The 14777-nt window shown below is 39.9% G+C and overlaps 1 protein-coding gene across 1 annotated transcript; it reads left to right on the top strand.

Moving 5' to 3' along the window:
- The first annotated feature begins 4904 nt into the window (after positions 1–4904).
- Positions 4905–13538, top strand: LOC103363323 (chloride intracellular channel protein 4). Its single transcript, XM_008290036.1, has 6 exons — positions 4905–5097; positions 6827–6936; positions 7095–7220; positions 7679–7785; positions 10762–10943; positions 11037–13538. Exons 1-6 carry the CDS (start codon positions 5035–5037, stop codon positions 11196–11198), a joined length of 750 nt encoding a protein of 249 aa, XP_008288258.1. The 5' UTR covers positions 4905–5034; the 3' UTR covers positions 11199–13538.
- The last annotated feature ends 1239 nt before the right edge of the window (positions 13539–14777 follow it).

The raw sequence follows: 14777 nt of genomic DNA, 5'->3' as shown, positions 1-14777 counted from the left end.
AAGGACAACTCAGAATTAGACGTCACACGGCAAGGCTGTGAGGCAAAGATTGAGGATGAGGAAGTCCATGAGATTGCGCAAGATGCAACAGTGGATTTTGATGATGTTTCTGACATTGAAGCAAATCAAAAGGTAGAACAACTAGACGTGGCCTTTCTGCCCTCTGAAGAGCAATCACAGTCAGAAGGAGGAATTGAGGAAACAAGGATCAACCAGAAGGAGGGAGAGCAGGAGCGACAGGTTGAGGCTAATGCTCTAGAAGTGATGGATGGGGGTGGACAGAGCGTGAAAGAGGAGGGGAGGAAAGGTGATAATGTTGTTAGAGAGTTAACAGGTGAGGAGGAGCGCAGTGAAATGCAGGAGGCAATGACCGTCCAGCTGGAAAACACAGCTATGGTGACACTTCTTGAACCAGTGGTCCACTGTGCAGAGGAGGTGAATGCAGACGCACAGCAAGATCTGGATCAGGTGGAGGAGGCGTTTGAACTAGACGAACAAGTTGAAGATGAACAGTTAAGAGGCCCACTAGATGAGAATGAACCAACGATTGATGGAGGAGGTGATTTGCAGCCCCTCAGAGAAGCAGGGACAGATTGGGGAGACAACCTACTACCAGAAAGGAGGCTTGGAGAAGATGGGGAGGCAGGAGGTGAAGAAGAAATGGAGGGAGAGCCTGTGACTGTTTTAGATGATGAGACTGAAGATGAAAGACAACTCGAAGAACAAACTCCTGCCACCATTACAAGCTCTCGGGACGATGCTATAGACGATTCTAAAGATGAAGAGTACCAAGAGCTGCAAGGAGAGAAAGAGAAGATGGAAGAAAAAGAAGAGAAGGAAAAGCAAAATGAGGACAACAGGGAGGTAGAGTTGGATGAGTTGGATATAAATGGACGAGTTAAAGGACTGAAGCAAGCAATGGAAAACGGGATCTTGTGTCCTGAACCGCAACCGATCTCAAAAGAAGGATGGGGGAAAACAAGAGTGCTGTCATCTAAGAGAAAAGACAATGACTGGATTAAAAAAGATCCACCAGCGGAAGAGGAGACAGCAGTAGAGATGAAGGACTGGAGGAAAGAACTGAAGCCTGTCAAAAAAGAGTGGGTGAAAAAAGAACCGCAAGAGAAAAGTCCGCCGAAGAAGCAGGACTGGATAAAGGAGCTGAAGTCAGTGATCAAGGATGACTCTCTGCCCAAAAAGAGAGATGATCAGATGAAGAAGAAGCGAGTGGTGCTGCTGGAGGACGGTCATTCATACATCCCCCAGCGGGAGGAGATGATTGAGGAGAAGCGAGAGGAGGTCAAACTGATCTCCCATAGGAGAGTGGAGAGTCCTTTACCTCCTGTGTTCAGGAACAGCAGAACACAGCAGGACCAGGACTACGACATCTCACTCTATGTTAAGGTAATGAACCATGAGCACACACAACCCCTCCAACACACACTGTATGTCCACCCAGACTGCTCATATGTATTAAAAATGATCATGGTGATCATTGATGCTTGGAGACAGAACATGTGTGTCGAGATGCTGCTGGTGTTTGAGGGCTTTTACTCAAACTGTTTCAGAGATACATCGATACCTTCAGCTGTTCAGGTCCTTTGTTGCTTCAGGTTCAGATCCGATTTTGCAGAACACACATAACCAACTGCAGCTGAGTGTCAATGCACCCACATGTTACGTCACTGGCCTGACTGCCATAATAAGGTTTTTAAAAAGATGGACCAGTTTGAGCTGAAGGTCAGAATGCTCCAATCAGGAATGCTCAAAACAGCTCCTGACCAGTTTTGGATCCATCATTAGGAGACGGGCATGACATTTGCTAGATTTAGGCCCCTGCTGAGCCAAGTCAGTTTGGTTACAGTGTTGTGGTTGTAGGTCCGGGCAGTGTACGGGTGTTACATTAATATTAAAGGTTTATTAATTTCTAGTAAGACTGGTGACAATGAAGACAAGAGACTTCAAAGGATTCTAACTACAGTGGTTGTGTGAATTACAGTAAGCTATATTTTGCCTTTTGAATGCAAAACACTTGTATGTTTGATTGTGTGTTTGTGAGAGACAGCAAGTGAGAGAGAAACCTCATCTTGATCTTCTTACCTTATCCCATTAAGACAGTGATGTCCTAATCCATCAGGCATGGTAACCTACATTGCCTCACGCATGCAATTCTAAATTTAGTGCACGCAATAATAGGAACGCATTTATTGAAGTAAATTTAACGTCCTTCTTTGAAACGTGACCTTCGGGAAGCTTATAAGGGTCAGTTTTTGTTCCACTTTCTGAATCAAACTTTAATAAACACCGACGAGGTTAACTCTGCAGCAACATTCCTCACTGAGGTGAGAATAAAGGAGAGCATTACCAGAGAGGTTTAACGCCAAGAAAAAATGCACTAATATCTGAGCACCGCCTCACACTTACACACAACAATCTCGCTCTCCGCTGGAGCTCACATTCAGACAATGGCCTCCTTTGTCAGGGACTCTGTTGGCAGCACAGACGGAGGTAGATGGAAATATTATAGAGGGGTTCAAGGTTGAGGTCCAGAAAGGTCGAAAAGTTTTGATTTGGTTTCTTCACCTGCACTGAGAGGATGAATCAATAGATATGTGAAAAGATATGAGTAAAACTATATGGTATAACTGTGGATAAAAGATTGTTTTAGTTTGTCATGAAACAGAATTCACTGTATGCTTTTCTTCTTGTTTTTTGCAAGTAACTAAGGAACCAGATTGAGAAAATGCCTGAACAGTGTATCAGTGCTGTGCTGCTGCCAGTAGCATACAGCCTTAATCCCCACATTCTCACTCTGTAAGCTGATTAGCCTGCCCTTTGGTGCTGAGAGCTCTGGACACAGCGGTGCTGCAAACAACACGTACCCACCTCACATTACACCCTGCATGTACATGGAGCAGCCCAGTGAAACAAGCTGACTAATGGCAGTTTACTGGGTTATTAATATATAAGGCCGGCATAATAAAATCAGATCAGTTTGAGTCAGTGCTGATCCTCTGAGCTGCACCCGGACTCACCTCCTACCAGCCTCTCACCCTGCGCTGTACAATGATGTTCAACAAACTTTTGTTTTTTGGACTATTTTTCTACCTGATCAGACTGATTTTATTGTCGTTTGAACACTGGACTCTGCAAACATTTTTAAATGTTGGTTTGAGAACGTTCTACTTTTGTTTTCATGTAACATAACATAATAACTTTTACCCTCATAGAATATTTGAAACATTCTTTGAACATTAGAGTATAATAAGTGTTTCCTTTTAACCATTTTTAGAATTTGTCGTTAAGGTAATTAAATGTTGTGGGAATGATCCCTGCTTGCTGAGATACTGAACAGCATGAACCTAATTACTCAGATGTATATGTAATTTTTGATGTAAAAGATACCAAACACTTCTTGCTTTCAGTTTTTTAAATGGGCTTTTTGCAGTTTTTGTTATTAAATATTTTATAAATGTAATTGGTATGAGTTGGTTAGAGGTTTGGACAAAGCAAACACAAAGCTCTGGGCGATCAGTGGACATTTCTCACTGTTTTCGGAGGGTTTACAAACCAAATGTGCATCAGTAGCGTTGACCCCATGACACAGGAGCCATTATTCTGCAAAACTACTTTTACCTGTAATAGAGTATTTTTACACTGTGGTGTTAATGCCCCCGCGACCCTAGTGAGGATTTAGTGGTGTATAGATAATGGGTGGATGGATGGACGGATGGATGGATGGATGGATGGTATTAGTGCAGCTAACAGATCTGGGAACTTCTTCCTCCATTGACAACAACTTAGTGCATTATTGGAAATTATGTGGTACATATTTTTAGCAGTAGGGGGCAGCTACCAGCAACACTGTCTCTGAGATCTAGTGGCAGCTTTGTGAGAGTTTCTGGGATGGTGTATAAAGAACATAAAGTCAGGTTTATAAAGTCAAAACTGTAAGTTTATTTCAAGTGAAAGTGAAATGAGCCCAGAAAGAAGGGAAATGCAGTCTTTCATACAGTAAACAGGTTGAAGGTTATTAGTGGTGTCTTCAGCTGGTGGCATCAATAATGACACACAGGTTCTCTGTGTTTCTCTGAGCTTTGCAGCTTCTTCAGAGGGGAAATAATTCCTCTCTGTGGCGCCCGAAGCAGTAAAAACTACCACTGATTGGCAATTTATGCTCAGAAGTTTCCCTAATACCCATACAAAGGCATGCACAGATGAATGCTTTATCAGAAATTTCTATTACGGAAATTTCCTCATCAAAAACCAAAAACAATCAGTGAAGGGATCAACTGAGAGCATCATCTTTTGTTAGTGACATTGCAAAATCAACTAAACTTAAACTCTGATGTTTCAGTAAACAGTACTGGAGGAACTCAACATGGAAAGAAAGGCTGCTGTCTGTGAAGAAGACATTGCTGTGACACATCGACACCGTGTTTGTGTGTGGTTGAGCAGATTCCATCGCCGCCCACTGCCACACATCGACAAAAATGAGGAGCAGACTTATTCTGTACCTCCAAAATCATGTCAGATTATAATGTGTGTTTATGTAGCTAATTCTACAAAAAGAAGAAGAGCGTCAGACTTCAATGTACACTGAACCCAGTGATGTCTATGCACCAAAGCTACGATTATTATTATTATTATTATCACCACAGCAAGTGCTAAATCAAGAGAGTGCATCTTATCTGTAAACACGTCGAATATTCTTATAGCGTATCAGCTAACATGACTGATATTGATGTAACCAGAAGTGTAGCTTCTTGCTTGTCAATCCAGCTCTTGTTCCACATTCTCTCTGAGACGCTGCTTGATATTTGTCCTGACAAAGAGAAGTTGTGTGTGTGGGAGAAACTGACATACCAGAGAGAAGAAGCAGGCGGATGGAAAAATAGTCGGACAGACAGACTGGATGTTCAGTTGGTTGTTACCATGGCGTTATTGGAAGATGTTGATATGGATTAACTAGATCTGGATTACTGTTTACCACTGAGTGTTTCTAAGGTGGAATGTGGACCTGGATTGGTCACCATGTCTTGGTATGACATTACAATTAAAAAACTTGGTTTTCCAACTATTGAGTTGTTTGTGAAGGTAAGCCATGTTGTAAACTTGTGCACGTGACTATTCCTACAATATGCACAGCTGCTTGATGTCCACTATATTCACTGTCTGTGAAGTTGTTCAAAGCTTTGAGGTGTCTTTGGGCTCATTAACCTGCTGCAGTTTGGGTTCTCATTCACAACGATGCAAACCAGAGAGTGGAGCATGTTTCATTGTAGGTTTAATCCACTGTGGTGTCTCGTTTCTGTTTCTGCCACTAATCTCAGGCTGAAATTGATCAGAAAATATAACTTTTTTCCAATCATCTGCTGTAAAATGCTGGAGTTTGTTAGTCCACTTCAAAGGTTTGGGCTTGTTTCAGAAGTGGTTCTCTGACCAGACAGCCTTCTTTTGACACCATTGGAGTCTTGTGTTTTTTATTTAGTAAGTTCTGTACCTGTGATAAAGTTGCTTTTCTATCTTTCCGTGAGCAAAGCATGATGTATTGAACTTATGGTCTGCCTAATTCTGCTTTGGATACAATTGTTTCCAATCTTCATACACGGCACATTTAGAAACCTTCAGTCTAACAATTATCTGACACTGGGAAAATTCCTCTCTGCTCCCAAAAAAATCTGACCTTTGCTGCTTTCACTTACTGCTGACATTTCTCTTTTATCACAATGCTTCTTAACCCTCTGAACTCCAAGCAGTTTTTTAGCTTTTTTTTTTTTTTTGCTCCTGTCACATTTTTATTCACTGTGGGCTCATTTTTCACGCAATATAAATATGTGCACTTCTGTGGAAACGACACAATCATGGCTAGAAAGAGAGATAACTTAGAAATACCATTAACGTTTAATAAAAGATGAACAAAAACTGATTTGAACTGAGTCACTGGCTTGATGATTGAACCGAGGAGCACATAGTGTTTTGTTTTTTACAGAATCTGGTGCAAGTGCCTGTTTTTTTTTTTGGTGATTTTTTAAACGAGACATAGAATGACGGGATTTTTTAAGAAATATCATGATTTTAACCATAGAATTTGTTGTTTTCCCAATGATACCTGGAAGTCACACATGTTACATTCAAGGACCATCAGAAAGTTCCAAATCTGATGGTTTTTACAGTTTCTTGCTCCAATGAATTTGCAAATTGATGATTTTATAAAGATAACGTGCCTTTTAGAGCCACTGTTTTGGGGTTCCGAGGATTTCATAAGCAATGTTTTATTGGACCTGCTATATTTCTAACAGGTGAAGAATGGCTTGATTAAGTTTAACAAGCCTCTGATGAGATTCATCTGAATGCTGTGTTAAAGTGGAAGCTTGAATAAAAAGAGTCTGAAATGCTATTATTTCTTTTTCATTTTACATGTCAGAACTTATTGTGTTTTTAAATGTTTCAAACTTTCCATTCTATTCTATTTCCAGATCTGCATAAAGTTATGACAGATTTTTGATGTGGACTCAGACTATTATGATTATTACTTGTCCCATTTCTTTGCTGACATCTTTTGTTCTATAGAATGCTTTTCTTTTTTTTAAATTGTTCCTTATGAAAGACCAAATCAATTAGATATTATTCATGTAAGAGTTATGGATGTATTCAGTAGCCACAAAAACATTAAATGGCTCCCTCAGTTGTCTAATGGAAGAATCAGTTTTAATGTTAAATCATTTCAGGAGCATCTGTGTTGGTAGGGTAGCTTAAATTTCAGATATGGCAATAAATCCTGTAAAGTCAGACTTATTCTTCATGTACATATGTCTGTGTGCAGGCAGGAAGTGATGGGGAGAGCATCGGCAACTGTCCTTTCTCTCAGAGACTCTTCATGATCCTATGGCTGAAAGGAGTCATCTTCAACGTCACCACAGTCGACCTCAAGCGGTAACGTTCTGCATTCACCCGGTGAACACATCTCTGTATTGGGAGTGCAGGCTTTTTATTCATTTTGTCCCCAAGGGCTACCATACAGAGTATTCATGGAAAAGCTTTTACTGTTTGCGTATGTAAAGAATGTCTTTGTCTGGATTTTGTGTTGTTAGGAAGCCGGCTGACCTGCAGGACCTCGCTCCAGGAACCAACCCTCCTTTCATGACCTTTAATGGCGAGGTCAAGGTTGACGTCAACAAGATCGAGGAGTTCCTGGAGGAGAAGCTGGCCCCGCCGCGGTACACAAACACACATTCACTGGCATGAGTTGACCAGAGGAGGCTAAGTTGATGAACTGAGGTTACACAAATAACTGGAAAACGTGGTAGATGTTGCCTTTTCATCGCCACTATCCACTGGGCTCATCTCAATCCACACCCTCGAAAGCCACTAGTGGGTTTGAAGGGCATGCTATCTTTACAAAAGTGGCAAAATAACACCATTCATCAGAGCCGTAAACTTTGAAAAGAGAAAGAATTGCATTTTAACTGTCTTCCACACAAAAGACATTACGTTCTCTCTACTTCTAGCCATGGTTGTGCTGTTTCCGTAGAAGTGCAGGACTTTATTTTGCAGTGAAAAATGAGCCAACAGTGAGCAAAAACGTGACAGGAGCAAAGACGCAAAGTGAAACTGCTTGGATGTAGAGGATACCGCATGCAGGTCCAGTCAGTTCATTCCTCTCATGTGTCTTCAGCTACCCCAGACTGGCTCCCAAACATCGTGAAGCCAACACAGCTGGTATCGACGTCTTTGCCAAGTTCTCAGCTTACATCAAAAACCCAAGAAAAGACACCAACGACGGTAAGGAAGTGTTAAATAACTATGTCCAATGTAAAAAAAAAAAGTTGGTTAAAGTGATGAACCAACAGATAAACTCTCTCTCTACTTTCTCTGTGTTTAACAGTCAATCCCATTAAGTACCATTCTAAAAGCATTAAGCACTGAGTGGAATTAAAGCCTGACTACATTCCTCGAAAGTGCAACATTTATCTTGGCTCTTGTGAAAAGGTGATAAAATGATTAGCAGTATTTTATTACAGAATTTAGAGAGCAATGTTCTTTTTTTCAAATAACTTTCAATACATGTGCTTTACCAGAGGCAAGGAAACAGGAGTATGCATTCAGAATTTATAGTCTACAAACCTTTTCATGTGTCTAATACAAACAATGAAAGAAAAGGGAGTATGTCAGATAAAATAATGAATTCATAACTGTATAGTAAGTCAACAGGTACCTTACAGGAGAAGAAGGCCAGAAAGCTGGCTCGTTGATCTAGGGATGTGATTCTTGCTTTGGGTGCGAGAGGTCCCAGGTTCAAATCCCGGATGAGCCCTATTTAGGCTATGGCTTTAAGCTACTAAAGGTTGTCAGTCAAGCGCCAAGTGCCCCTAAGCCAGGGGTGTCGAACTGCGGTCCTCGAGGGCCGCATGTCGACACCCCTGCCCTAAGCAATGTCCTTAAAACTATAGTTTCTCGTCATTTGTGGATTTGCATCCATGGACTGAACATTCTGGTGATGAATGGAAAAGGTTTGCAGGTGTAGTCACACTGTTCCTTTGAGTGTGACTCATGGGGCTCCCATTCACAGATTAAGAGCCAGTTCATGCTTTCTGCATCTGTGTGCACAGACCGATGAGGATTTTGAAAGAAAACAGCAGATGCACATGTGGTTCTATTCATGGTAACCACACAGATCTCCTGTGGTTGTTTCTGAAAGGCTGCTTGTGACTTTGCTCTTTTTACAGGATATAGCAGCGAGTCACAGACTGGGCTGTAGCACCATGTTGTCCTGCTGAGCACAGTGGACGGACATAGCAAAGGATTTGTGGAGAATTTGAAACTTCCTACTGTGTTTGGGCATATTCAAATTAAGTCCAAAATCTAAAGTGACTACTTCAGTGGTTCTCAAACTTTTTACAGTGTGTACCACCTGAGAAAATATCGAACTCTCCAAGTACCACCATTATGACCAACCTGGACATACAGTAGTGAAGGCTGACCCTATTGACTGTTCACAAAGGAGACGTGCTTACTCTGAATATGAGGATTATTCATTGATAATTGTTGCCAGCTACAGCCACACTGTACACAACAGTAGCATTATAACCATATATAACATAACAAGGTGCAGCACCTCTTTACCTCTCATACACACAGCAAGCCAGAACATTAAGAACAGCTGTGTTTCTTATACACACTCTCTCTCTCTCTCTCACACACACACACTCACACACACATAATAGGCTGGCAGAACCACAAATGTAACAAAAAATATCACAAATCTATAACATGAATGAACATTCACATTAGAAAAGTCAGCGCATTATGTCGGTATGAACAGCACATGAAGACCTTTTTGGTCGTCACTGTCACCGTCTTCACATGTGGAACCAAAAACACACACCTGTCTGAACAGAATTAGGCTCAATACAGTCTTTCAGTCACGCTTTGAACAATGTGTCCTTACTGTTAACACTCTGCTACTTAGAAATAAAACCTGCAGCAACATAGCAGGAAAAGGTGATCAGTGAACAGTTATTAAGAACCGGCAGCATGTTTACGACTTTTCCCAACTTACATGCGCCTAATGAGAGGGGTGTGCCTGTCTCTGCACACACAGTCCTGTGATATCTGGCTCGATCGTGATCAACTTTAGTCTCAGATGTGACTCAGCAATCCTGCTTCTGTATTTTGTCTTGATAGAATAGAATGCTTTTATTGTCATCATACACAAGGTACGACGAAATTAAAAGACAACTCCAGTGGTGCAGAAGTATAAAAGTAATAGTAGAAAAAGACAAATAAGAATATATACATGTATTTACAAAAGGAGGGCTACAAGGTCACGGGGGGGCTGGAGTCTATCCCAGCAGGGGACACCCTGGACAGGTCACCAGTATATCACAGGGCTACACTTAGAGACAGACAACCAAGCACACTCACATTCACACCTACGGACAATTTAGAATCACCAATTAACCTCAACATGTTTTTGGACTGTGTGGGAGGAAGCCGGAGAACCTAGAGAGAACCCACGCTGCACAGGGAGAACATACAAGAATTGGGACGTTAAGGTTCAAAATTATAAAACAAGCAAGAAACAGTCCCCCCCCAAAAAAACAATAGCAACACTGAAAAACAATGAACAACTGAAAGTTTTCCAGAAATAAACCACAACGAAAGAAAATAACGCCAAATAAATGAAGCAGTCACAAAGGTGCTTTTACAGCCTGCAAAAAACATGAATTTGCAATAGTGGGAGTGAAGGTGCTGGAATGAAAAAAGGCCTCAGGGTTGATAGTCACGCTAGCAGCTCTGTGAGGGTGCAGCATGGCAGCTGATGCACAAGAATATTGCCAACATGTTGTTATTTTGTGACTGCTGTTTAACATGTAGACTTATAGTTAATATTTCATACCCACTCCACTGCCTAACAACAAAAACATGAGAACATGCAAATGAGCACAGCGTAATTGGGAAATAAGCGAGCATAGAGTGCAGGAGAGAAGCAAAGAGTTTAGATACAACATAAAAACACAGTAATCGACCCAGTTCTTCTTTATTAGTTTTAAAATGCTCTTAATGTTTCCACCATTTTTTAATGTCCCTCAGCTTTAAAGTTTCCATATAGCAGGAATTGAGGAATGGCTAAATTAAAAACCTTCACACCCTAACAGCTTTTTCTTTGCAACTTCACAAAATTGACCATATGAGACCTTTAAAATGTGAAAACACGTCTAAAAGGCAGTCCTTTACGATGCTTCTTTCTCTCTGCAGCCTTAGAGAAAGCCTTGCTGAAGTCTCTTCGGCGCCTTGATGACTTCCTGAGGACTCCCCTGTCGGAGGAAATTGACGCTGACGCCTCAGGTGACCTGCCAGAGTCCTCCAGGAGCTTCCTGGACGGACCTGACCTCACGCTAGCTGACTGCAACCTGCTCCCTAAACTACACATCCTGAAGGTTTGGTCAGCTTGATACACGCATTAGTGGAGCTTCTTTAGATTGATAGAGCTTCTAACCAGAGGTAAACACCTTTATCTGCATTTTCCTCAGGTTGTAGCCAAGAAATACCGCGGCTTTGAGATCCCGCCGGAGATGACGGGAGTGTGGAGGTATTTGAACTGCGCCTACAAGAGAGAAGAGTTCACCAGCACCTGCCCCGCTGAGAGGGAGATCGAGTTTGCCTATCTGGATGTCGCAAAGCGAATCAAATGAGAGCAAGTTAAAACAAATAGTCAAAATAGAAGATATGAAAAGATGCAAAGAGGTAGAAATAAGAAAAAGTAGTCACAAGGACAAAAATATAGAATGATTGGAAACCTTAAGAAGACGAAGAAAGACGAGGAGAAGGATTCCAGTATATAGTCTAGACCGAACTGATACTAAAACATGTATTCTTTGATTCTACCATTGTGTGTGTGTGTGTGTGTGTGTGTGTGTATGTGTGTGTGTGTGTGCACTCACAGGTTGGGCTGCATCTTTATAACCATTTTACATATAATGATAATCAGTAATTAACAGGTTACTGGCAGAAATATTTCTTGATCTCTTTTGTTTTTTTTGACTTTTCAAATAATGGCAGGGCCAAGTTCACTGCAAATAAAAGTACACATAGTGAAACATTACCAGTCAGTATTACTGCATTATGTACTCTATTTAGAATTAGAACACTGGTCTTTACTGTTTAATCAACTTTATATTTAAATCTGTTACTGAAATTGATTCATGTAACTTCATGTGTAACATCACAGACCGTTTGATCATAGTCACATGTTTATATTCATATGAATATTTTATCCTCCTGTAGCAGCAACACAGGGCTGCAGTTGGTAGCAAGAAGGTCGCTGGTTCGCGTTATATATTTTGGCAGCTGGGGCACTAGAAATACTGCAAAATAATGGAAAAATAATCATCTCATTAAAACACAGTCATTTTCCATAATTAAGTCTCTAGCCTTAATTTGCATGAGATGATGTGTATGTTTTTTGTTTTTCAATGTTTAATTAAGGGTATTTACATTTGACAATAATCTATAACATTATTTACATAGATGGATGATTAAATTGTAATTATGCAAGGTATCTCTCAGTTAACAAACAAAGCTATATAAAATTACAGCACCAGTACTTCTTTTTCTGTTGTCACTCATTTAATTTTAGAAATACATGTACAGCAATAAAGTTCAATTTAACAGTTTCATCTATTAGATAAAACTGAAATATATTCTTAAATCACAATGTAATGTAAACAAAAAAAAGAAAAAAAGAAATTCTTTGTAAAAATAGAACTCTTGTGGTATTCACAGGTTTTTAGTGTTATTTTACATCACAGACACAAATTAACTGTCTGTTTCTGTAACTTTATTATTATCTTGTGTATTTCAAAAATCCAGTGAAATTCCAGATTTTTTTTTTTCTGACGGTGTAGCACCACTTCACAACCTCACAACAACTTGTTTTAGGCCACATCACACAGTAAAGTGAAAATATTATTTTGCAGAGAGAAACCCCTCAAATGATTCACTTTGAGCAGCACTTTGGTGACAATAGGAAGAAAAAAAATGCAGTTTTAATAAGAACAAACCTCCGTCTGCCTCGTCTGGTTGGGGTGAGGTTGAAGCGTAGAGAAAAACAGGACAGCTGCATTCCCACATTTCAAATAATTATTATGTAGGCACCATGTTATTGATGCTGACAAAAAAAAAGGTCAAAATTACAAAACATGGAACTTTAATACACAGCAAACACTTTAGTCAAAAAAAAATGATACCAAAGTTATAATATTAACCCTAAATCCATTGAAATCTGTTGGACGCTGCACAGCTAATGTTGCTGGCAGGTTTATTACACTGTTTAGTGCAATATATCACATAAAGAAGACCCACTGTAATGTGAGCATGCCTTACCGCAATATGTATAAAATGCATCCTGTGATTCCATTTTTGAATTTCTGCTTGATTTTAATCAATGAATCGGATTAAAATGAAAACACAGTAATGCCCTGCATCTTCTGTCTATACATGTTGAATGACTCTGATGTTGCTGACAGCCGTGTGTGAACAGACTGCTTGTGCTGTGATTGTTTTTGACGTGCTTGTTTTCTACTTCTGAGTGGCTGAGTGACTTTGCTTGGTTTGTTGATGTTCCAATGGACATATTTTGCAGTAAATCTGAGACCACTGACACTGTATCCGTCTCTTGATCAGTGCCCTGTTTTAATAACATTGTCCAACAATAATTTCATACACTTTACTTTGGGCATACAGAAAGGTAATTTCTATTGAGTTACATTTTTCTTCCTGAACAAGAAGACAGAAAAATTTTATGTCTGTCTTCTCTTGAATGCTGCTTTATTTAATTAAAAACACTTATTGGACTAAAGTGTCCCAGTGTATTTTTGCACCAAAACACCACTTTGATTGAGACAATCATTCAGTGTTTGGCAGAAATGGAGTGTTTTCTGTAGCAAAAATAACCCTGACACCAGCCTGCTGTGTTCTGGCCTTATAATCCTCTCTGAGGGGAGAATCTTTATTAAACTGATTTTATCACTGTTGTTTTTTGTTGTCTGTGTTTCTGTCCTCCTCACAGTTCTTACAGTTACACTGAATGAAGTAGGCCCTTAACACAAAATCCATAAGAAATCATCGTCACTCACCGAATCATCAATGATTTACATTAGAGCGCCTCTCAGTGGTAAATGAGTGCATACACAGTATCATGCCTCCCTTTCTAAGCTTGTTTAAGAACTGTAAATACCACAAAAACAATCAAAATGGGATTTGGCAGACAAGTTGCTGAGCTGCTATATTCACATACAGTAGCATTTGCACTGTAAAGCAACAATATATTCTTGTTCATGAAAAAATCACTGCTTCTTTTGGGTTTAGTCTGAGATAAGAGGCTGGATATCTGGATAACAATAACATGGTAAGGTTTTTCTTTTTTTTTTATTACTTCTGACAGCAACATGACATTAATTATGAGGTGAAAAAACACTTTGTCTTCGGTTGTAGTTGTTACTTTCAAGTTTCATTTGTCATTGTTGAAAATAGGTAATCATATTTCTAAGTATATTAGAAATCATTTAAGTCAATTTGCATTTAGATAATGCATTACAATGCATAGTAACAAACTTGCAAATGAATATTTCTTATGATTATGTCTTGAATACTGAATTTATATTTTATTTTTTTTTTAGCTATTCTCATAATACATTTTTTGCTTATGCAGCTTATGTAGCTCTTCTTAAAGCTCGGGAATCTGTTATTATAAAAGCTTTCTAAGTTCACTTCATTTGGGAAAATGAGTGCTCTTTGCTCAAATGATTCTAAGGGCAAGACCAACCATATTTAAGACACACACGAGCATGTGCAGACTCACACACTCATCACCAGGGCGACAGTGATGGTGACCTCTGAGGAAACTCTCTGAATGTAATGACCCACAGTTTACACACCCAGACAGCAAACACTCACGGTCAAACTACCATAGAAACATCCAGCGCAAGAATGTGCTGCTGCTCATGCTGCAGCAAGACTTATAAGGCCGGATAAAGTCACACATCAAACACGATTAACTGGAGAGCTGAAGTTCAAAACACAACGTTCCTGCAGGTTGGGAGATAAATGAATCAGCTGAAGCTCATCACTCAGTGTCCGATTTTAAAGTGACTGTAGCAGAGCAGTGAACTGCAGCCTAAGGCTACAATATGGCAGCTGATGGGACATAAAGTGATGAGCTATCTTCTCGTAAAGTCTCTAATAACTTGTGTTGCATGGAAATATTTATCTGA

Source organism: Stegastes partitus, unplaced genomic scaffold (assembly GCF_000690725.1).
Source record: "Stegastes partitus isolate 25-593 unplaced genomic scaffold, Stegastes_partitus-1.0.2 Scaffold652, whole genome shotgun sequence".
Lineage (NCBI taxonomy): Eukaryota > Metazoa > Chordata > Actinopteri > Pomacentridae > Stegastes > Stegastes partitus.
This window is presented reverse-complemented; position numbering and strand designations above follow the sequence as displayed.

What these genes read in the sequence shown, in the direction of transcription:
- LOC103363323 (XM_008290036.1), top strand. Translation starts at nt 5,035, where the DNA reads ATGTCTTGGTATGACATTACAATTAAAAAACTTGGTTTTCCAACTATT. An exon ending in AAGAAAAGACACCAACGACG is followed by an intron (nt 7,786 to 10,761) that starts GTAAGGAAGTGT and finishes TTCTCTCTGCAG; the next exon opens with CCTTAGAGAAAGCCTTGCTG. An exon ending in CTAAACTACACATCCTGAAG is followed by an intron (nt 10,944 to 11,036) that starts GTTTGGTCAGCT and finishes CATTTTCCTCAG; the next exon opens with GTTGTAGCCAAGAAATACCG.